Consider the following 25,064-nt stretch of genomic DNA (forward strand, 5'->3'; position numbering starts at 1 on the left):
TGCATATTCAGAGCCAGTGTCACTTGTTTTCTCTCTTCAATTGACAATATTCACAAGAAGAACATTCTAGACTAAATCACATCCTGTGTGTCACTTGTCAAAATGCCCAGAAACCTGCAGAGCAGAAAAAGAAACTGATAGGATTGATGATTTCTGAATGCTGCTTAATACCAAAGCATGTGGAGGGCAAAAGGAATGCTTGCTGTGAGGAATCACCATGGAGACCATTGCATAACATCTACATTTGACCGACCAGCCACAGGGTCTCTTTTGCTACCAAGACTACAATCTCACCCATTATTCAACACCTACCGATTGTTAAAGCCAGGGCTTCCAGGAGACTTTAATGTCTCCGGGCCACACTTGATGCTGGCCTTTTCAGAGAATTTCATATTATTTCAGGCATAGGGTTTCTGAAAACCTGGTTCTTATTCTTCAAACCCCTGATTATGGTTGTCTTCTAGCAACACTATACTAGCCCTTGAGACAGTGGATTGCCTTCTTGGTCTGCTCAGTCACCATCTACATTCCTCCCTGGAGCTCACCGTTATCCGTGCAATGTTACTAAAGGATTATCTACAGAATCTACATTTTTGTCCTGTGGGTAAATCAATCTTCCATAGAACTACTCCGTATTAGTTGCCATGTTTAACAAGTTGTTAGGCAATTGATGGGTGGATGTGATTCTAGTTAGTTAGTTCTTTCAGACCAGTGGTGGGGAACCTGCCACGTGTCCCCCAGCCTAATTCCATGCAGTCCTCAGGACAGTGGCACAGAGGGAGTGCTATGCAATCCTTTTTGCTCTGCCCACTGCAAACATGCAGACCCCCAAAGATTACTCCTGAGAAAATACAGCCCTCGACAAAAAAAGATTCCCTGATTCTGTTTTAGACCTTGCAGTGGCCTTTGACTCCACTGTGTCAAATCTTTCTGGAAGAGTTGGCAAGCTGGAGACATCACTTTGCAATGGTTCTGTTCAACCTGACAGGGTAGTTTCAGAGGTTAGTGCTGAAGTTCAGTTTGGAATGGAGTGTCATCATTATATAGGTGAAGACAGCATGTAGGGAGAGACTACGTGCCCAGTTTCTCAATAAGATTTTTTATTATTATCATCATGCAAAATGCACATTTATTCCACATTGATAAGGACTGTACTGAAGAGTCAAAAACCAGAAAGGAGTAAATGACAAGTGTCCATGTAACAGGAGACATGGCCAGTGTTCTTTGTAGAGCCATCGCAATAGCAGATTCTGTCCTCTACGAAGTTTGTTTTTGAGAAGACATAGCAGCAGCTTCATCTCCAAGCTGAGGATTTCTTCCAGGAACCACAGAGTTGAGTGCGTGAATAGGGCACTGCTCCACAGCAGGGAACCCAAGAGGGAGTTTTGTAAAGGGTCTGGGTGGCCTTGAACTGGAAACACTGAAACAGAGGTAAGGGCAGACTCAGTGGAAGGAGTTTATACAAGACACCCAGAACAGAACCCATCTCACTCAAGTCAGGGGTCATTCTCACCTGGCTGTGGCTTACACCGATGAAGCATTCAGTTTTTCTTTCTCCCAGCCTCAAGCACTCACTTTTTCTGTGTACAGTAGGGCCCCACTCATATGGCGGGTTACGTTCCAGACCCCCGCTGAAAAGCGGAACTCATTCAATAGAATGGTGCCTGATGCCCGAAAAACACAGTAAAAGAGGAACAAGCGCTGTATGAGTGGGGCCTTACTCTAATTGAAAGCCGCCATATTAGTGGAATGCCGAAAAGCAGGCTGCCGAAAAGCGGGGCCCTACTATAATTGAAATTTCTCTCCCCCCACACACAGCACTATAAGCTTGCTTCTCAGACCTTCCAACCATGGTCCAGAGGCTCAGTGAGATCTTTCCATACTATTATGTTCAAACAGCTGCCAAACATTAGTAGTAACTTATGAGATCTGAGGTCTTTCTTTTTTTAAGTCTTTATCTCTCTTGATTTCAAACCATGAGATTTTCTATTAGGGTGACATAATTCACTTTACAGAGATAGATTTTGCCTGTCGGGGTCAAGGACTGGATCTAGCTGCAGGCCAGAATTTCTGATAGGTGGGAGGGACTGTCAGGTGACAACCTCAAAGGGGCTTGCTGTAACCGCTAGCTGGCAATTACATCAAGTCCCTTTGAAGTCTGTTTCTAGGTGCTGTTTGGATTCAAATCACACCTGCAAATGGACAAAATGGGGCTTGCAGTGAGCCCCTGTAAGTGTGCTGTCAGCTGACTGGCACTGAAAGTGTGCCTTCAAAGGGGTTCACTGACAGTGCCGATTGGCCCCCTCAGTCCCACTCCTCGGTTGTCAATCCTAGTGGGGCTTGCTGTCAGTGCAAACCAGCTGTTTGGTGCTGCCAGCAAGCCCTGTTTGAAAAGAAGCAATCAGAGGCTCACTTTAAGTTCCTGATCGTTCCTTTGGAGTTGCATCCTCTCCTGCCCTACACCTGACATCTCATTATGTTGGGGTAGGTGGACAGAGTTTGGAGAAAGTAATCTCTCGTGGGACTAATTTGCCCCACAGGCGGGAAGTTCCCCACCCCTGGCCTATATAGGGTCAGGAGCTATTGAAGGGCATGATTATTGTGTACTGATTTGACCATAGAGAGGAACTGTTACGAGCTTTCTTTTGTGTTTTTTGGCCATTGTTGTATAAATTAACACTAACTGTTAAATGATGCAGATAAATATGTTACTCTGAAAATGGCCCAGTTTGCTGTTTTACCAGCTAGTTAGGCAGACTATGACAGTGAGGATCAGAATCTTGAAGCCTGTTTATTTTTGTTCCCCCGCCCCCTCTGCTATTCCTCACCTCCTTTTTTGCTCTTCATATTAACGTCAGTATTAAATGGAACACATATTTTATATGTTTTATGTTATTTTCTGAATGCTTTTTGCACAATAAATACATTTCTTACTGCTCCAGACCCTGTGGTTTTTAATTATGTTTCAGGCTTGGGTATAAGAGTCAGGGCAGGCAAAAAACCATGACAGTTTCGTAGGATATTATGCCTGTCCTGTACCCTTCCTTTCACAATACATTCATCCCTGTGGCATACAGCAAAATGTACCAGTAGAAATACCAAATGTACCAGTGGTATCTCCAGGGCAGGGCCTGCCCTACCATTAGGCTGAGCAAGGTGGCAGGTGCTGGGATGGGGGATGCAGAGTGGCTGTGAGGTGTTGGAGGACAAAGCTGGGTGTGCCATACACCACACAGCCTGCTCTGCACCCCTGAAGCTAGTCTTCTCCTCTCAGGTCCATTGAAGGATGCTCTTCTGTTGCCAGCATCGCAGTAAGATTCAACTGCAAATCTGGTCTGCTTTTGTAGACAGACTCGGGGTGGGGTGGGGTGGAAGAGACCTTGGGGGTATTCTACTGATGTGTCCTGTCAGCACAAAGAATTCCACTTGTGCAATGGGACTTCCTCCCTCTCCTTTCCCCCACGTGTGCCCTGCCCCCAAATCTACTCCAGGGAATTGGGGGAATGCCTAGAACAGATATAGGGGGTGCAGGGGGGAGGAGAAGGGGGAAGTCCAGTTGCACAGGTGGAAATCTTTCCGCTGATGGGAATGAAACTTAATGCCAGAGCTTGGAAGATTACTTTTAAAAAGTAATAAATTACAGTTACAGTTGCATGGCCCAAAAAGTAGTAATTACTGTTACAGTTACAATTGCTCTGAAAGTAACTGATTACTTTACTTTTCCTTCAAAGTAATCACTACAATTACATTTCTGTTACTTTTAAAAAAACCGCCTACAAGGTGCTGGCCTTGGCTGCTGCACATCTAAGTAGCCTAAAACAACAGTAAAAATAAACACACACATACAGAGGTAGTAGAATAATTATTTTTATTCATAAGATAGCAATGGTGGTCTCTCCGCTGGTAAGGGTGGTAGGGAGGGAGGCTGAGGCCACTACTCAGATCTTTGCACATCAAACCAAGTGCAAACTCCACCCCACTCAGACAGAGCATAATCTCTCTCACTTAACCACCTCCCAGACCCTGCCCTGCCACCAACTAAGGGACACTCACTCAAGCAAACATTTTCCCCTGAGATGCAAAAAAGTTAAAATACTGCAAATGCAGCACAGTAGCCAGAGAGGGTGGTGGAGGCCACTTTGTGTGCCAAGTGCAAACACAGTATACACACACACAAACACACACGTTGTCATCTTTCATCTCCACAGTTCTTTATCTCCATTTGCTGCTGCCTCCTTATCCTCCTTTATCCATGTTCTTGACCTCCAGATCCTTTTCCTCTCCACTCCATTCTTCACCACCACTATCCATTTTTTTAAATAATTGTTTTCTCCACTCCACCCCGTCTCACTCTCCGCCTCCTCCCTCATCGCCTCCTGCCCATCCACAGAGCATGAGGAAAGAGCGACACTGCACATAAGCCCAGTTTGAGGCACATGATTTTCATCCACAAATCAGAGGAGCAGAAGACTTCCCCTGCTCCCCCCCCAAGTAATGCCCAAAAGTAATTCTGGAAACGTTACAATTACTCCACAAAAGTAATAAAATTACTCCTAGTTCTATTACAATCAAAATGTAAAGGAATTACCCACTCGTTACTCAAAAAAGTAATGAATTACAAGTAATTCGTTACTTGTAACTAGTTACTTCCAAGCTCTGCTTAATGCTACATTAGATACAACCCCTTGTCCTTCACCTCATGCAGCAAAATGCTTTGGGCCAGCCCTGTTCTAAGATGTGATGTGGAACCTGAACCAAATGTATTCTGGGTGATCCTCAGGTTGTGATTATCTTTTATTCTCTTAACGGCATCTTACCTCAAACCCGTCTTGCGCTTCATTCGACTCTGTGTCATCCTCATTCTGGGACTGTAGAAACGTAAAAAATTTGCAAGATTAGTTCCCAGGCATCTCTTCATGCTACACAGGTCTTTTTCCCCCTGCTGATGACATTAATGGTGGCGCAAGCTTTTGCCATGGAAATAGAATAAGACTAGCGGAACGCACAGTGATCAGATGCAGTACAGTAGGTGAGAGCTACCCCTTTGCAAAATGCTTCTTTATATGCTCCACAAGATTAAAATGCAAAGCACAGATAGCCGTTTAGCTGACTCAAGTCTGAAGGGAGATGTTTAGAGAGTGCACTATATTTGAAACACTATATACTTCAAAGGCTTTTCTTTCTTTGTATCTCTATCCCCAATTGGCTATGCTCTGTTTCACTCCTGCAGTGTGAATGTCAATTTCTTTTTGTATTGGAGTTTTCCTCTCTTACAGTGTTTGAGCACTTGGTGAAAAACTTTACCGGATTTAGAATCTCTCCTCTGAATTTATTTCTGGTGTTCATTCATAAAAGATTTGCAACATGGCTGTTTTGGGGAGAGAGAAGTAGGCAGTTTTGACATGGTAATAGCCAATGGTTTCTTTATAAACACAGTAATCTCCATATAACTGTTACCAAGAGGATTATGGTGAATCCAAACACAGATAAAAATGATCCTAATTGGTTCAGGCTTACCTTTCATTTGACTAAGGCTGTGTACACACCAGAGTGTTAATGTGCATGTGGGTCACACAAATCTGATTTTTCCATGTGCGCTTTTTATGCAGGATCATCCATAAGTGAGTGGCTTCAGCTGAATGCTGCTGCAGTGTTTCCTGCCCTCACTAGTGGATGGTGCTTGATGGATTTGCACAATGTGTTGTTGCCTCAATTAGTACTTCCCCATCCTCCCTGAGTTCTGGAAGCCTGAGGTACATTACGGGTGGCCTATTTTATTTTTATATATATACAAGGTTTCCAGTATACACAAAATAGTGCATTAAAAAAGGTGTGTGCGTCATGCTTGACCCCATCAGCAGTCCACCAAGGAGCACCTCGCCAATGGAAGTGTAGTGAAAGATGACACCCAGCAAAACATCACCACATTTGTTAAAAAGCCCACCCACACAATGCGCTGCAGTATGTCTACAGGTGGGTAACATGCAACTTAATGTTGGAATTTTTTTCCTTATTGCAACATACATAGATGGGAAAAATCTTGATTAAATGGGGGGGTGCAGGCTGCCACTTGGAAGATGACTACATCATGTGGACAATGTAAAAAGCATGCAAACTTGGGATGCATCAAATCCACTTTGAACGGCCATGTGTACATTTGAATTGCTTCTGGCACCATTCTCACAGATGAGAAGATAAACCTATTTCTCAGCTGTACCACTTCAGGCTGGGAGCTCACATGAATAAATCTTATTTAAATATTTAAATTGCCAATGTTTTGAGGAGTCATGATATAGTAGTAATGGGGGACTTCAATTATCCCGATATCTGTTGGAAGACAAATTCTGCCAAACATGGCCCCTCCAAGAAACGTCTGACTTGTGTTGGAGATAACCTTCTCCTACAGAAAGTGGAGGAAGCAACCAGAGGATCAGCTATCCTGGACTTGATTCTAACCAATAGAGATGATTTGGTGGATGAAGTGGCAGTTATGGGAACTCTGGGGGAAAGTGACCACACCATACTTGAATTCTTGATTTTAACAGAAGCAAAAGCTGAGAGTAGCCATACGCGCACCCTGGACTTCAGGAAAGTTGATTTCAATAAACTCAGAACAATTGTAAGTATGGTTCCATGGCAAGTGACCCTAATGAGAAAAGGAGTCCAAGATGGGTGGGAGTTTCTAAAAAAGGAAATTCTAAAAGCGCAATGGCAAGCAATTCCAACAAGGAAAAAAGGGGGAAAACAGCAGAAGAAGCCAATGTGGCTTCACAATAAGCTTAGAGATGACCTGGAAACAAAAAAGGACACATACAGGAAGTGGAAAGGCCAGGCCACAAAGCAAGAGTACAGGCAGGTATCACGGAATTGCAGGGATGGTGTCAGGAAGGCTAAAGTTGAGAATGAGCTGAGGTTAGCAAGGGATGCTAAAAGCAACAAAAAAGCTTTCTTCAGGTACGTCCATAGTAAAATAAAATAAATGGTGGCACAGCTACTCAGTGAGGATGGCAAAATGATAACAATTGACAAAGAAAAGGCAGAAGTGCTCAATTCCTACTTTGGCTCAGTCTTCTCCCAAAAAAGGGTCTATGAACCTGCCGGGAAACACGAAGTAGAAGGGGCAGGACTGGAGCTTGAGCTTGACAGAAAAACAGTCAAGGAATATCTAATCACTTTGAATGAGTTCAAATCGGCAGGGCCCAATAAACTGCATCCTAGAGTATTAAAGGAACTGGCTGAAGAACTCTCAAAACCGCTGTCTATTATTTTTGTGAAATCGTGGATGACTGGTGAAGTGTCGGATGACTGGAGGAGAACTTCAAAAAGGGCAAAAAGGAGGAACCGGGGCACTACAGACCAGCCAGCCTAACATCAATCCCTGAAAAAACTCTGGAGCAGATTATAAAGCAGTCAATCTGTAAGCACCTTGAAAACAATACAGTGATTACTAGGAGCCAACATGGATTTATGAAGAACAAATCCTGCCAAACTGATCTTTTATCATTTTTTGATTGGGTAACCTCCCTTGTAGACTGTGGGAATGCTGTGGACATAATATATCTCGACTTCAGCAAAGCTTTTGACAAAGTGCCCCATGATATTCTGATTAGCAAACTAGCTAAATGTGGGCTGGATGGAACAACTATCAGGTGGATCCACAGTTGGCTCCAGAATCGTACTCAAAGAGTGCTTATCAATGGTTCCTTCTCAAACTGGGCAGAGGTAATGAGTGGGGTACCACAGGGCTCGGTCCTGGGCCCACTGCTCTTCAACATTTTTATGAACGACTTGGATGAGGAGGTACAGAGCATGCTTATCAAATCTGCAGATGATACAAAGTTGGGGGGCATAGCTAATACCGTGGAAGACAGAAACAAAATTCAAAGGGACCTTGATAGGCTGGAGCATTGGGCTGAAAACAACAGAATGAAATTCAACAGGGATAAATGCAACATTCTACACTTAGGAAAAAGAAACCAAATGCACAGTTATAAGATGGGGGATACTTGGCTCAGCAATACGACATGTGAGAAGGATCTTGGAATTATCATTGAACACAAGCTGAATATGAATCAACAGTGCAATGGGGCTGCAAAAAAGGCAAATGCTGTATTAGGCTGCATCAACAGAAGTATAGTTTCCAAATCGCATGAAGTATTATATTAGTTCCCCTCTGTTCAGCACTGGTTAGGCCTCATCTTGAGTACTGCGTCCAGTTCTGCTCTCCACACTTCAAGAAGCATGCAGACAAACTGGAACAGGTTCAGAGGAGGGCAACAAGGATGATCAGGAAACTGGAAACAAAGCCCTGTGAGGAGAGACTGAAAGAACTGGGCATGTTTAGCCTGGTGAAGAGAAGACTGAGGGGAGATATGACAGCACTCTTCAAGTACATGAAAGGTTGCCACACAGAGGAGGGCCGGGATCTCTTCTCAATCATCCCAGAGTGCAGGACACGGAATAATGGGCTCAAGTTGCAGGAAGCCAGATTTCGATTGGACACCAGGAAAAACTTCCTAACTGTAAGAGCCATACGACAATGGAACCAATTACCTAGAGGGGTAGTGGGCTCTCTGACACTGGAGACATTCAAGAGGCAGCTGGACAGCCATCTGTCGGGAATGCTTTGATTTGGATTCCTGCATTGAGCAGGGGGTTGGACTTGATGGCCTTATAGACCCCTTCCAACTCTACTATTCTATGATTCTATTCTTCATAAAAAAAAATTAAAGTCCTGCATGCAGAAACTAGACGTTCTAACAGAGCTTTCCTCCTGATATCTTAGTATTGTATGTTATTCTTGTTTTTATATATGTTTTTAACGTTGTAAGTCACTGAGTTTTCTTTTGAAAAAAAAAGCAACTCATCACCACCATCATCATGGTTCATACGTTCAACTAGACCAGAGTCTTCCCTATGTCTATGCCTACTTGCATAAGAACAGAAAGACACAATGTCAGCTGAGTGTGAAATGCCAACTGCTTTCCAACCACTTGGACTCTGCCATGCAAGAAGTGTGCCAGGTATCTTGCAGGCTTGGGGCTAGCACTGAATGTGCTACATGGGTTAGATCTCTGCAATGAGAGCAGAACATCTTTCTGGATGTTTAAGTGTTCCATTTGTTTACTCGTCTTCTCAAATTTTGGGGTGTGGTGGGGAGTTGGGGACCTCTTTCCTGAAGCAAGGATATGTTATCAGGAAGCTTTGTGCAGACAATAAATTACAGCCAGTCAGATGGGCTGGGGCTGCTGCAAATGGAAAGAGCCAGTTACCCACTTACAGGAGGTTCTCTACCATTAATAGAGTAATGAGAAATTAATATCTCAGATAGTTAAAGAGATCCTACTAGGGAAATACTACAAGGCTGCAGGATTCCAGAGGCTGGAAACATGATTGGATGCAACATATGGTATTTCAACATCTTGATTGCCAGGTTGACTTGCACACTCTCTCTTAGCTAGTTTTGGTTTTATTTCTCCCTCCTCTCTCTGACCACATCCACCCCAGACATTTATTCCACTTTAAGTAGTCATGACTTTCCCCAAAGAATCCTGGTAGATGTAGTTTGTGAATGGTGCTGAGTTATTAGGAGACTCCTATTCCCTTGACAGAGCTCCAGTGGCTAGAGTAGTTTAACAGTTAGCTCCTCTTCCCTATTCCAAGGAGAATAACGGTCTCCTAACAACTCTCAGCACCATTTACAAACTACACTTATCAGGATTCTTTGGGAGAAGCCATGACTGTTTAAAGTGGAATAAATGTCTGGGGTGGATGTGGCCTCTGTTTTAACTGCACTGTGGATTTGGGGCCTGTAGTACAGGGAACCCTGGCAGAAAGGAAATAAAAACCTAATGCTTTGTCAACAGATGCTTCTCCACCCTCTCCTTGAAAACCTACAAAGAACAGACTGCCAATCCATTTCACTGCTGTTACTGCATATAGGCAGTATTTAACCAAAATCTACTTTCTTCTAGTTTCAAAACACAGGTCAGGCTGGTGTGGTATAATACATAAGAGACTGATCATATTTCTGGTTTAGTTACACCTCTGCCAGCTGGCCTTAGACAATCCATAATATCTCAGCCCTCCTCCTGCAATATGAAGATCATAATACTAACCCACCTTACAGGGCTGGTATAAGGAATGACACAAAATAATGTAAATGAGGCATTTTGAAAGAATACTCTGAAGGGCTACATAAATATTAAACATTGTTATTAAGCTAGCTCGTGGCAAATGGCACCTCTTCTGCTCTACACAACAGTTGATATCATTGCACTATCCATTCACCTCTCTGGACTGAAGCACTTTCTTAATGAATCGAAGTAAAACATGCAGCATTTATTAAGCTTCCAAGTCACTAACTGCTGCTGTACAGTGTTTCATTGGGGAATCAAGAAAGACGTTTTGTATGACGGGCCATCAATCCTGAAAACCAGCATTAACAATGTATGAAAGTGATTCTGGGAATGTCCCAGATGGAAATGGCTGCCAGAATCCAAGCAAATGGATGGCAAAGCACCAGCTTTCAGTTGCATCTAACAACACACCCTGCCTGTCAATCACATCTCACCAGGGGGTTGAAATAATTCATTACATGATCATGGCTGGAATTCCCATAAGGGACAACCGTTTCCAAGTCACAGTGGAATTCACCCAGAACTGCCACACTTCCCTTTGAAAATCTTAGCAATTACATCAGGCAATGACAATTACATCTAAACAACCGAGACAGCACATGCATACCTTTTACATTCAGCCTGCAGTCTACAGAAGCTTCCCCCAAAGGATTCACAGCTTTGCAGGTATAGACACCACCATCAAAAGGGCTAGGCTTGCGGATTTCTAGAGAGCAAACACCTTGGTTCATGAGGGCGAGATACTTGGGGTCTTCTCGAATCTCCATTTGGTTTTTCATCCAGATCACTTTGGGCTGAAATAGAGTTAAGATCCTGAATAGATACAAATCTCCAACAAAAGTGGAACGGGGATATTAATCGGTCCCAGGTGAGCAGCAGCTTTCCCCTACTTAGTTATAGTTTTCTACACAATATCTGCCCCTCATTACGTTTCCACCTTTAACCCTCCTGTCTGTAGACTCACTGGGCAATATTCAACAAACACATCTCGTCAATGCAAGGATTACTGCTAGCACAATGGGACTTGCCCTCCCTCCCTTCCCCTCCCCAAATCTGCTCTGGGGGGTTGGGGGAACTCCAAGAATAGAATTAGGGCATGTGAGGAGTGGGGGGGGGGAGTCCTATTTCACTACCTGTAATCCTTGAGCTGATGGGACCCTGAGGTAGCTCTATGTTGAATATAACTCACTGGGACTAATTTATGCTGGATGCCACTGACAATCTCCCAGTCTTGTGATAGACTGCAACACCCATCCCATGTCTGTCGGAACAAGATGGCACTTGTGCATGTGCCCATCTGTATTTTATTTTTAACTTATGAGCATCTCTATCAGTTTCTGGGAAATTGCTGGGCATTCAGGAAGCTGGTAGAAAGCATATTTTTCCATCTCAATTACAAGAAAATGTTCTTTCTTTGCGGTAAAGGAGCCCTGTCATGGACAGAGTGAATTATATATAATCTCACAACCAACATTGTACAGTCTATGGTAAAGCTAGGATTAGAACCTGGGCTGACAACAGTTATTTGAATATATCCTTTCCACTGTTCTACCACAGTGGTCCCCAGACTTTTTGCCCAATGGACCACTTGGGTACTGACAGAACATTTAATGATTTTTCTGCCTGCTTCGCAATTGTAATGTGCTGTGCTAGATGCTGTAGTTTTTAACGGTGTTTCTACAGATACACCATGGACTGCCTGAATGAAGCTGACAAACCAGTTTTGGGACCCTGCTCTATCATGCAAAACTTCAGAGGAGGTGGCCTTTACAGCTGGGGATCAGGATGCATCTCTTTCAGCAAAACCAAAGATGGGTTAATGGGAGGGGGAGCCACACTAAGCACAAGAGGCTTGAGGACTTTGATGTCTGCAAATTCTGATAAATCTGGCCTGATCAATACCTCCTCGACTAATGTGTTCATTGGAATGTAGCTATCCATTAGATTTCACACTTCTCTGAATGCTGCGATGCAGATCTCAGCTCAAAAAAAAGATATTTATCCAAATCTGTATTTTGAAATAAAACTAGAAAAGTGTATTTTGAAAGAAAACATGTTCAAAAATACGTATTTGAAAACATACTTAAATGCAGATTTAAAAAAAAATGTTTGCAGATTAATGTGGACTTATGAATGAACACATGCAAAAATGGCACAGACCTGAGATAGATTGATCTACTGATTTATTTCCATAACGAAAAAGGTAAACCCACCTTGTCTACCAAAGAAAATACGTCAGTTCTCTCTCCTTGCACCCATTATAGGATCCAGTATTACTACAGTTGGGTCACTGTTCAGTGAGCTCCCAACCAACAGCAGTACTCACCATTGGGAATCCCCGGACACAACAGACAAGCTGGGTACTATAGCCCCGGGTGGTAGTTCTGTCAGTGAGAGGCTGGGTGAATTTTGGAGGTTCAGACAAATCCCTGCTATTGACCTTCTCTGATTTGTGCATGATAGCTGAAAAAACAGGCAGATAGATACATGTTAGAGGAAGAGCAGGTTTTTATGCTTTTTGAAACACAAAAATGTGGCAGCACTGTTTGTCAAAAGAAGCGTACAGACCATGAGCTTCAGTTCCTCTTTCACACCATCTTCGGCTCTCTGAAAAAACTATCGTCTGTCTCCTGCTATATATACATTTGTAATTGACCTCTCCTTGACAGGCAGAAAAGAAACATTCCTATTTTCCCCCCAGCTGCACTACTATGTCTCACTCTCTCACGCCTCCCAGCCTGAGCCATAGCCTGTCTGGGTTTAGATCATGCTTCTTGTAAATCACTCAGAAGTTGTTTTTTAGCAATCAAGTAGTATATAACTTTTGTAAATAAATAAATAAAGGACCCTCCAGCCTGTGGACTAAAAACGGTCCTCCAAGCCTCTCTATACAGCATTCAGGACTTTCCTCAGGCCATGTCCCTCTTCCAAGCCACATTGCCTCTCCTCAGACCATCCTCTCACTGACCCCTCCTTGAGTACTTTTGCATGGCTGGAATGTAGCATACTGAACAAGAGCCACGTGCATTGCTTTGCCCACTTTACCTGCTGGTTCCACCTACTTTTCCTCTGGCCCCACCCACTGGCATGCAGCTTCCTGAAGGTTGCCCTTCAGGGAATGTGGTCCTAGGGTTGAAAAAGGCCCCCCACCCCTGCTTTAGGTAATCTGGCTGGACCAGTTTGGCTGCCACGACTGCCTTCCATGCTTGACCTTTCATCCACATGACCGTTAGTCCTACAGGGAAAGGGATAGATTTCCACCACCTCCTCTTTCCTATTCTGCTTTTTTGGCCCCTACCTGATTTTTTGATGTGAGCCACATCCTTGGTGACAGCAGGCTTCTCACTGAGGCCACAGGGGTTCTCTGAAAAAACTCGGAAGGAGTAGCTATTGCCAATTATGAGATCGGAGACTGTGCAGCTGGTATGGTTGTAGTGTTCCAGAACTGTGAACCATTGCTGGAAAGCAAGAAAGGCCAACCTTTTAGACATGAAATGGTTCAGGTTCAGGGCACATGACTGCCCTCAAGAATCCCTCAAAAACGGACTTGTTAAATATACCAACAAAAGAAACCTCCCCAAGCCAAGATCTATGGAACAGCTGACCAATTTACCCTGGGGTGCTGCATTTTTCCCCATGAAGGCAAATGAGTGGGGAGGGAGGCAACAGCACCAATGAGAGCTTCACTTCCGTGCCACACAGCACACGGGGGGGGGGATTTTAGATGGGACTGTAGCATGAGAGGAAAGGTTTAACCTCCCCTCCCCAAATGCCGCAGTCCTCATCCTGATCTGTTGAACCAAAGATATATCTTTTGATGTAACGTGTTACTTAGCCATGTAGTTTTCTCTACTGCTTCTCCAGTGGTTCTCTAAGAAGTGAAAAACAGCCCACAATACAATTAGCAAACAGATAGAAAAGAGTCTCTCCTCCCCCTCCCCCTGGGGCCACACACTGCACTGCTCTAGGTGTTTCTTTTGGAGTGGAGTGGGGAATAATGACTGGAATTCTCCTTTGCACAGCAAACTACCCCTCATTATGTGCAACACTGGTAAAACAGAAAAAAACCTCATCCTCTCTCCTAGCATGTTCTCCCATTGGCACATTCTTACTTGAAATTGATGTGGGCTACACTAAGAAATGCTAACTTGCTGCACTGAACAACCCTTGTATTTGCAAAAGGTTCTGTATCTTGTATGGAGGCCTTTGATTCTCTCAGAGAAGTAAGAGAATAACTGCACATTTGGAAACAGTGATATTTTATGATGATCTGGGTGTTTTAATTTTGGGTGTGTTAATTTTAGCAAGCCTTATGTATATTATGAACCACTTTTAAAATTTATAAATGAAAAGTGGTGTATAAGGTTTCAATACATGCACACACACATATCACCCCCTGGTCACTAAATTTGAAATGGTCTATTCCTAGGATGGCTGTACCCTGACTGTGTTGTTTTTCTGAATAACTGAATGGACTCTCAGCCTGGGGAAGGCACAGAATGCTTTTTTTGTTTATATGTGGAGAAGGCAATTTGAAGTGGAAGGAGGGATTGCCAACACACCTTGGAAGAAGACTCTTCCAAGCAAAGTCATGGTGGAAAGGTCATACTTATTCAAATATAACAACAGAAGATCTACCAAATAATAATCAAATTATCTAAGTGTGAGCAGGTGGGTATTAAATTAACAAATATGAGGGAAACATCCCTGCACTCTCCTGGGCATGTTAACAGCCGCATTCCATGGCTCCCCAGCCAAAGATTGAAAGAAAATTCTTCCTCCCTACTAAGTGAGCCATAGGTATGTGACCCAATATGTGCACCCAGATCCCTCTGTCCAGCATTCACCAAGGTGCGCATGACAGCCTAAAAGACCGTCCCAAAGACCCCCCAAGCTGAAGGCTGTGGAAAAGAGAAGGAGGAAGTCGAGGCATCAAAGCAGGCTTAAACAGCAGCTTGATTGCCTCTTCATATTGGGCACCCATGAGATTCCCAAGATCCTCTCTCCCTGGGAGAGGCCACCTTGAATCGTCTCCCAAAAGAGTGTGGGGGGAGGGGAGAATGTGGCACATTCAGCCCTGCTAAAGGGCAGCAGTGACATTGTGGAGAGAGAGAGAGAGAGAGAGAGAGAGAGAGAGAAAGGCTAAGAAGATAGTGCTGGAAAAGCAAGACTGTGCTGAGCTGCTTCATAAGACACATCAGACACTGGTACATGTTAAAAATTTAGCATGTAACTGCTTCTATCCCATTACATAAGATGGTTACGTGTTTTTCCCCACTTCATGTTTACAATGGGAAACCAGAAGATCCACAGCTGGCCCTTGTTCCCCAAAGTGTGTACATGGGCGAAAAGACTCATAGGCATCTCACATGTGGCAAGGCAAAAGCATGTACATACCAAATCTTTAAAAACACTTAACAATTATTCCACAAAGCAACTGAAGTGAGGCATATGTCATAGCATCAGGTGTGCAGAAATAGCTAAGGGTGTCAATTTTTCCAGAGAGGGTGCAATTGGACCCCAGGAACAAAGCTCTGTTACAAAGGCAAACGCTGATCTATTGCCATTTCTGAAATAAATACAGCTGATGGAGGATTAGAGAGGAAAATGTTCTCAAAGGAAAGATTTGTTATGACTAAATATGGATATATTTGGAGAGTTATTTAGGTTGGTTATTTTTCAAAAAATCAGTGCAAACGAAGTCTTTTTTAATCCTAATTTACCTTCTTATTGATTGATTGATTTTTATTTACGGTCATAGACCAAACTATACCTTCTTATTGTACTGTTGTTGATTCAATATTTTAAAAAACCATAAAAGCATAAAAGTTATTTATTTATTTATTTATCATTCTATTTATACCCCGCCCTTCCTTCTAGCAGGAGCCCAGGGCGGCAAACAGAAACATGAAAAACACTTTAAAACATCATAAAAAGACCTTAGAATACATTAAAACAAAACGTTAAAAACATTTTAAAAAAACTTTAAAAACATCTTTTTAAAAAAAGGGTTAAAGCAATTCTAACGCAGACACAGACTGGGACAGATCTCAACTCAAAAGGCTTGTTGGAAGAGGAAAGTCTTCAAACGGCGCCGAAAAGATAGCAGAGATGGCGCCTGCCTAATATTTAAAGGGAGGGAATTCCACAGGGTAGGTGCAGCCACACTAAAGGTCCGTTTCCTATATTGTGCAGAACAAACCTCCTGATAAGATGGTATCTGCAGGAGGCCCTCATGTGCAGAGGGCAGTGATCGACTGCTTATATAAGGGATAAGACAGTCTTTCAGGTAACCTGGTCCCAAGCTGTATAGGCCTTTGTACACCAAAACTAGAACCTTGAACTTGGCCCGGTAGCAAATGGGCAGCCAGTGCAATGCTTTCAGCAGCGGGGTTACATGTTGGCAATACCCTGCCCCAGTGAGCAGTCTCGCCGCTGCATTTTGCACTAGCTGCACTTCCGGACCAACCTCGAGGGCAGCCCCACATAGAGCGCATCACAGTAATCAAGCCTAGAGTTTACCAGTGCGTGGACAACAGTGGTCAGGCTATCCCGGACCAGAAACGGCCACAGCTGTCTTACCAGCTGAAGCTGGTAAAAGGCACTCCTAGCCACAGAGCTCACCTGGGCCTCTAGTGACAAAGATGGATCCAGGAGCACCCCCAGACTATGGACCTCCTCTTTCAGAGGGAGTACAACCAAAAGCAACTGACCAATTATCCGAACTCGGGAACCACCAACCCATAGCGCCTCCGTCTTGCTAGGATTCAGACTCAGTTTATTGGCCCGCATCCAGCCCACCACCGAGTCCAATCACCAGTCCAGGGCTTGCATGGCCTCTCCTGATTCAGATGTTATGGAGAAATAGAGCTGGGTGTCGTCAGCATATTGCTGACACCTCACTCCAAAGCTCCTGATGACTGCTCCGAAGAGCTTCATATAGATGTTAAACAGCATGGGGGACAAGGTGGTACCCTGCGGCACTCCACGGCACAACTGCCAGGGGGCCGAAAGACAGTCACCCAATGCTATTCTCTGAGAGCGACCTTGGAGATAGGATCGGAACCACTGTAAAACGGTGCCTCCAATACCCAGCTCACCAAGTCAGCCCAGAAGGATACCATGGTCAATGGTATCAAAAGCCGCTGAGAGATCAAGTGAGAATAACAGGGTCACACTCCCCCTGTCCTTCTTCCGATAAAGGTCATCCATCAAGGCGACCAAGGCCGATTCAGTCCCATAACCAGGCCTGAACCCAGACTGGGATGGGTCTAGATAATCTTTTTCATCCAAGAGTATTTGCAATTGCTGCGCTACAACCCTCTCAATCACCTTCCCTAAAGAGGGGGTATTTGCAACCGGTTGATAGTTATCATAAACCAATGGGTCCAGGGTGGGTTTTTTCAGGTCAGATCACCGCCTCCTTCAAGGCGCCTGGAACCACTCCATCCTGCAATGATGCATTGACCACACTCTGGATCCACTTGGTCAAACCCCCTCGGCAAGCTTTAATAAGCCAAGAAAGGCAAGGGTCGAGAGGACACGTTGCTGGCCACATCATCACAAGCACCTTGTCCACGTCATCAGGCCACATCAACTGAAACCATTCCCAAGAAGTTGCAGCAGACTTTGCACTGGATACCTCATTGGGGACTACAGTAGATGTGGATGGGGCATCAAGACTGCTACGGACACGAGCAACTTTACCCTCAAAGTTCCTAGCAAACAATTCGCAGTGGGCCTCCGAAGGGTCTAAAACTCCATTGCCTGGAGTTGATGTCAACAGACTCCTGACAATATGGAAAAGCTCCACCGGATGGCTACTTGAGGATGCAATGGAGGCAGAGAAGTGGGCCTTCTTCGCCGCCCTCACCACCACACGGTAGGCATGGTTACGATGTTTTACTCGTGCCCGATCAGCCTCACAGCATGTCTTTCCCCACTTGCGCTCTAGCCGTCGTCCAGCCTGTTTCATTGCCCTTTGCTCACTGGTGTACCAAGGTGCAGACCAGGCTCCACAATGTGGGAGAGGGCGCTCTAAGCAATGTTCTTTTTCCTTTTCTCATTTCCACTGTCTACACCAGCTGTGGCCAAATTCTGCATTGCCATGGTTCATTCTATTCTCCAGAATGTGGTAAGGGCTGCTGAAAGGTATTTTGCCACTCAAACAAAACAGGGTCTATAAACTAAGTGAGAGCTAGCATGGTGTAGTAGTTGGGATTTGGAATTGGGAGACCTGAGTTCAATCTCCATTCAGTAATGAAGCACACTGGAGGTGTGGGGTCAGTCATTCTTCTCAGCCTATCCTACCTTCACATTGTTCTTATGAAGATAACCTGGGGATGGAACATGTATGCTGATTGAGCTCTTTTGAGGAATGGTAGGAAAGAAACGTAGCAAACAAGTAACTGTGCTACCTAGCAGTAAAGGTTTCATAGCTATGGAGTGCATTTGCTTGGGCATGTTCAGGGGGCTCCAAGGTAGGATGAGGGAATGGGGAGGAAACCTTACGTTTCATGTTATTTTCTGCTGCTATTGGGTTGTTTTTATATAGCTGACCTATTTTTCTGTACGTTATTATTGGTTAGTTATTCATTAGCTCAATTCTGGAGTATTTTGTTGAAGTGAGAATTGAGTGGATGGAATCATGTGGCAGTTGTAAGGAGATTGTTGAGTGCTTTGTGCAGTTTAGTTTTGTATTGTGTGGATATAAAGTTGTGTAGGTGAATGATTTTGGTGATGTTTTTGGTAGTATTTATGAAATGTTCATGATGTATTATAGTTATGTTCTATTTTGATGTATCTTGATATATTTTGATGTTTTGTATACAATTTGTTTTTGAGGTTCTTAGTTGTTTTACTTATGTACATTTTTAGAGATATTTATTGCATTTAAAATGTGCAATTATTATCATTATGGTCATTATTATTAGTATTGTTGGTTTTGAATGTGGAATTAGTACTGTATTTTTATATTGATTCCTTTTTGTTGGGATTTGTATACTGCTTAGAGATTTCTGTTGAAATAGAAAGTGGTATATAAATTAACTAAATAATAACTCCAAAAGACATAAAAAACATTCTAAACTATATAAACATTCTAATTATAGAAGTAACATCATAAACTATAGAAACCAGTAGGAGTCACACCATAATCCTCAGTAAATCCAGGTGTTTGACCAAGTGTCAACAGAAGCACTAAAGATGTGTCTATATTTGCACATTGATTGTACACTGGCTTCCTGATGTCTCACAACAGACACACATGATCTCACCCATGATTGCAGCTCAGAGCCTGTGCACAACTGAGCTATGGGATCCAAACAAAATGCCAGAGCTATGGTGTGACTGCTCAACTAGAATCCTCACAGAATTTAGTGAACCATGTAATCTCATATCACTGCATTTTGGTTTAACAAAGAGATGGGCAAACACTTCCATATCCAACCTGGGACTAATACAGAGCAAACCGATTTCCCAGACATCCTTTGGATGCCCAGAAAGCTAATCTGGACTTTGAATCAAGACCCCACACTTAATGATATTGTCACCATGCAGATCTTAGATCAAAGACCACACTACAACCATTATGCTGTTAACTAGGCCCTTGTTGTCAACCCTCTTATTTCATGTTAGTGGGGTGGCTGGATGGTTGGGCTCCATTTGCGGCAATGAAATGAAGAACAAAATGGGTATCCTTGTCTGCTGTCATACCTCCACAATTCTTTTTTCCAAAAGTTCCCAGGCCAACCACAATATCTTTTGCTGTTGCCTGTTATGTGGATTTCCTGCTGTTCCCTAATCAGGTTCACATTGGTCCTGTAGGCTCCATCTTATGCTCTGAGCACCATAACCTGATTCCTGGAATTTTCCTTCTAGGGTACTGTTGAGGATTGCAAACACTAACCTTGGACTGCAAAATATGATCTAAGCACTGGTAACATCCTCTCTGGAATTCATTTTGGTTTTGTGTATGTGTAGCGGAGTGGGGAATTACCATCAGTTAACTTCCTCTTTGGTTTGAGAGGATGATAACTGATAGCAACCCCCCCACCAACAAATTCCAGAGATGTTCCCAGTGCTGGCTCCTATAGGCAACCTGTGGGATATGTTGATCAACACTCTCCCACAATGTTTCATGCCATATGAGAATGGTATAATTAATGAACAATTAATGCCATTCAAAGGAAGATGTCCAATAACACACTATATGCCATCCAAACCTGCCAAGTATGGCATAAAAGTTTGGTGATTCCAAAACCTCATATGTTTATGATGCAGATATACATGTGGGGAAGAGAAAAGATGCCCCAGCATCGCGGGCAGGTATTGAGAAATAATAATAATAAATAAAATTTTATTTCTAAATCGCCTATCTGGCCGAATTAACGGCCACTCTAGGCGACGTACAGAAAATTAAAATATAACATATAAATACAAATACAACATCAAACTCTACTTAATCTAAACCCGCCCACATCTTTACAGAATAAAACTAGATTACCCAAAAGTCCCGTAGGCCCGCCTAAACAGCCAGGTTTTCAATTCTCGGCGGAAACCTACCAGGGAGGGGGCATGACGAAGGTCACATGGCAGAGAATTCCAGAGGGTGGGGGCCACAATCGAAAATGCCCTCTCTCTGGTCCGCACCAGCCTAGCTGTTTTAACTGGCGGGACTGAGAGAAGGTCTTGTGAGGCTGATCTCGTCAGGCGGCATATTTGATGATGCTGGAGGCGCTCCTTTAGATAAACTGGACTGAAACCGTGTAGGGCTTTAAAGGTTAACACCAACACTTTGAATTGGGCCCGGTAAACAACTGGTACTGTTATTGCAGTTGATGTAACAACAGAAAATCATAGCAATTATGTGCTTTATGAAACTATTTTGTCTGTTCTACTTCTGCTGCCATGAAATGTGGTGTTAGTATATCCTATAATCTGAGAGATTTGTTGTTGTTGTTACCGATAATTCACAACTCATGATTGTTTCATGGTTACACATGTGCAAGCGTTACAGCTAGATTATTTATGTTAGTGGCACAATATGTTTCTTTATTTTTTAAAAAACACTGTAGGACCAATCAGACCTCATATACTGTTTGTGTCGTTTTTTGTACTTTACATTGTTATTGTGGGGTATTGTTGACCTCAGTGACAAACCTTTATTGTTTAACTGGAAATGGAAGGTCTCAATAAAGAAATTATTGTTTTTTCTTGCAAATGCCACACTTGATAACTTCTACCAGGTATTTTATTTGTATGGCTTTCTTGGGGCACATTTGACTCAGATACTGGATTGCTAGAATCAATTCCAACAAATCTTTTAAGTAGATACTTTTATTCCAGTCTGCATCCATACTAAAATTGTTTTTAAATATTTTTAAAAGACGTTTTGTTTTTAAGATGTTTTTTTATCACTTGCTGTCTGCCATCTAGGACTCCTTTCGGGAGGAAGGGCAGGATATATATTTAATAAATAAATAATAAAATTCTATCGATGAAGGATTATGGTACAATTTCAGCTAATTCAAGAGAGAGATTCTGAAAGACAAGTAATGTCACAAGGGGTTTTGCAGTAGTTTAACTAAATCCATCTAAGGACATTGTTTGGAGTGATGGTTTCAGGACCCACCCCTAATCTTTGCATGAACTTGCATTCCCATATACCCTTTTTTCTGGGCTGTATCTTTCCCAGTCCCCAGTACTTACACCAGTCTTCATGTCTGCTTTTTGGACTGTGTAACCTTTGAGATCTGCATTGCCATTATCTCTGGGTGGGCTCCATTCCAATGCCACATTAAAGCCCCATACATCCACCAACTTCAGGTTCTCAGGTGGGCCTGGCCTCTCTGAAAAGATAAGCCACACAGTGTAGACCCATTACTTCTGAAACATCATGACAGTGTTACCTTGTACCTGGTACATGCCCTGGTCTCCTCTCGCCTAGACTACTGTAATGCGCTCTACATGGGGCTACCCTTGAAAGCGGTCCGGAAGCTGCAACTGGTACAGAACGCGGCGGCGCGCCTGATTAAAGGCAGCTACCGGTGAGATCATATTACTCCAGTGCTAAAAGAGCTGCACTGGTTACCAGTTGCTTACCGGGCCCAATTCAAGGTGTTGGTTTTGACCTTTAAAACCCTATACGGTTTCGGCCCAGTCTATCTAAAGGAGCGCCTCCAGCATCATCAGCTATGCCGCCCAACAAGATCAGCCTCAAAAGACCTTCTCTCCATCCCATCAGTCAAAACAGCCAAACTGGTGAGGACGAGAGAGAGGGCTTTTTCAGTTGTGGCCCCCACCCTGTGGAACTCCCTCCCAAATGATCTCCGCCATGCCCCTTCTATGATGAGTTTCCGCCGGGCCTTGAAGACCTGGCTCTTCAGGCAGGCTTTTGGGGTGGGCTAGATTTTATCTTCATTGTTTTTAGATTTTCAATGTCTAGGTATTATATGCCTAAGTTGTACGTCGCCCAGAGTGGCTGGACAGCCAGCCAGATGGGCGACTAATAAATTCTATAAATAAATAAATAAATAAATAAATACCTGCCACAGCATAGGACAGAGCAATTCAGCAGGGTACCAGATAAAACAGAGAGCAGCCAATTCAGCTATCCAGAAGGAGGAGAAAATCTATAACTGCACTGGAATACATTCCTCACTCATGAGCTGCCCACATTCAGGTGTAGCTTTAATATTGGCAACAAATGCTTTTTTTCATATAGTTCTTCTCTCTTACACAATTGTGTAATGGATTCAAAACCAGAAAACACATAATGACATAAGTGCCACATGCTCCAATGCCTAATTCAGAAAAATGAATTACTTGTAATTTATTACTTTTTTTTAGGAATGAGTGGGTGATTTCTTTACATTTTGATTATAATACCATGAGGAGTAATTTTATTACTTTTGAGCTGTAATTATTCCAGCATTGCTTTTGGGCGTTGCTGTGGGGGGGGGGAGCAGGAGAAACATTCCACTCCTATGATATGTGGATGAAAATCATGAGCTTCTGAACAGTTCCCTCATGCCCTGTGGGTGTTTAGGAGGCGACGATGGAGGAGGTGGAGAGCAAGACGGGGGTGGAGTGCAGAAAACAATTATTAAAAAAATGGATGGTGGTGGAGAAGAATGAGGTGGAGGGAGAAAGGAGCTGAAGGGAAGGAGGCAGCAGCAGTATGGACATTAAATATTAGACAGGAGCCATCTCTGTTATCTTTTCTGTGCCTACTGAAGACCTTCCTCTTTCAACAAGCCTTTTAAGTTGAGACCTTATCCCAGTCTGTATCTGTGTTGGAATTGCTTTTTAATATGTTTTTAAACCTACTTTTTTAAAAAAAAAATGTTTTTAAACCTTTTAAAAACGGTTTTTAAACCTTTAAAAATGTTTTTGAAGCTTTTTAAAAAACTTTTTTAAAGATGTTTTGTTTTAATGTATTTTAAAGTCTGTTTTTATGATATTTTAAAGTGTTTTTAGTGCTTTTGTTTGCCGCCCTGGGCTCCTACTCGAAGGAAGGGCGGGATATAAATCAAATAATAAATAAATAATAAATAAATGGACATGAAGAACAGTGGTGAGAGATGACGTTATGTGTGTGTGTGAATACTGTGTTTGCACTTGGTGCAAGGGAGTAGCCCTCCCTGGCTACTTTGCTGCATTTGCAGTATTTTAACTTTTTTGCACCCCAAGGGAAAATGTTTGCTTTGTGGGAGGGCAGGGTCCGGGGGTGGGGGTGGTTGAGTGCTGGGTGAGAGAGAGAGAGTGTGTGTGTGTGGGGGGAGTTTGCATGTGGTTTGGCGCGCAAAGCTCTGAGTGGTGGCTTCTGCCTCCCTCCCCTCCTTCTTTCCTCCCCTCTCTTACCAGTGGAGAGACAAGTGGCCACCACTGGTAGCTAGTTGCCGCTGCTCACTAGCCACCCAGAAGTAGCAGGGTTGCTGAGAGAGCAAGGAGCATAGCCAAAAGCTTCCTCACAAGCGAGGGGCAGGCAGAAGTTGCAGCAGCAAGCAGCTAGGGTCCTTCCTAACAACCAGGATGCATCTTTGTCTTCTGAGGAAGGTATTTCCTGGAAGTTCTTTTGAACAAATTAAAAAATCCTCCTCCTCAAGGCAAATGCGAAGAGTTCCAAACAGGTGCTTGTCCAGGCACTTGTTAAAAATCATTGTATAGGTAATGTAACAGCATGTCTACTCAGAAGTAAGTCTGTTTATGTTTAATGAGCTAACTCCCAGGTAAATCAAATTGGGTATAGGATTGCACAAATTAGGCCAGATAAGGACTAGTTGAAGCCTTGAAGCTGTACTAATTTGGGGGGGGGAGAGAGAAAAATATGACACTTTATAGTACAAAGATACATCAATTCGGTTAAGGCAAGTAAAATTTGTTGCCTACAATACAAGGACTAACCTGCAATCCAATACGTATCTACTCAGAAGTAAGTTCCATTGTGTTTAATGGGATTTACTCCCAGGTAAGTGTGTATTGGAGTACACACTTACCTGGAACTAAGTCCCATTGAACCCAATGGAGTTTACTTCTGAGTAGACATGTATTGGATTGCAGCCTTAGTCTCCTTTTGGAGCCATTTTAATTCTGCCTTCTGTATCTTCACAACAGCCACGTGAAGTAGGTTAGGCTGAGAGTTAGGGACTGGCCCAAGGTAAAATAAGCAAAAACACTGAGTAAAAATTTAAAATGTGAAGATGCTCCCTGCTCTGAGTATTTTTGTTGCTGTTTGTCGAGGTCTTGTGTGTGGGTGTTTTATGTCTATTGTCTCATCGCTTCTTTTAGCCTGAGAATGTTGTATTTCATACAGTTACAGATGTTCTTTTTTTAAAAAAAAATTGCCCAAATTTTGTAGATTTATTTTAACTTGAGTTCTTTGCCTGGTTTAGGGTTGGCACTGCAGGAGATCAGGGAATCTTG

At 43.2% G+C, this 25,064-nt stretch overlaps 1 protein-coding gene across 1 annotated transcript in view; it reads right to left on the bottom strand.

The window, feature by feature from the left end:
• Positions 1–1,083: 1,083 nt before the first annotated feature.
• MYBPH (myosin binding protein H) overlaps positions 1,084–25,064 on the bottom strand; it is a gene marked incomplete at its 5' end in the record, with an annotated part of 57,185 nt that continues 33,204 nt past the window's right edge. The window contains 6 exons of the mRNA XM_061631815.1: positions 1,084–1,420; positions 4,818–4,868; positions 10,747–10,933; positions 12,466–12,602; positions 13,438–13,597; positions 21,849–21,988. Coding sequence (XP_061487799.1) covers positions 4,858–4,868; positions 10,747–10,933; positions 12,466–12,602; positions 13,438–13,597; positions 21,849–21,988 — 635 coding nt within the window. The remainder of the gene's footprint in view (positions 1,421–4,817; positions 4,869–10,746; positions 10,934–12,465; positions 12,603–13,437; positions 13,598–21,848; positions 21,989–25,064) is intronic.

The sequence above is a fragment of the Rhineura floridana genome, chromosome 6 (genome assembly GCF_030035675.1).
Source record: "Rhineura floridana isolate rRhiFlo1 chromosome 6, rRhiFlo1.hap2, whole genome shotgun sequence".
In the NCBI taxonomy this organism is placed as follows: domain Eukaryota; kingdom Metazoa; phylum Chordata; class Lepidosauria; order Squamata; family Rhineuridae; genus Rhineura; species Rhineura floridana.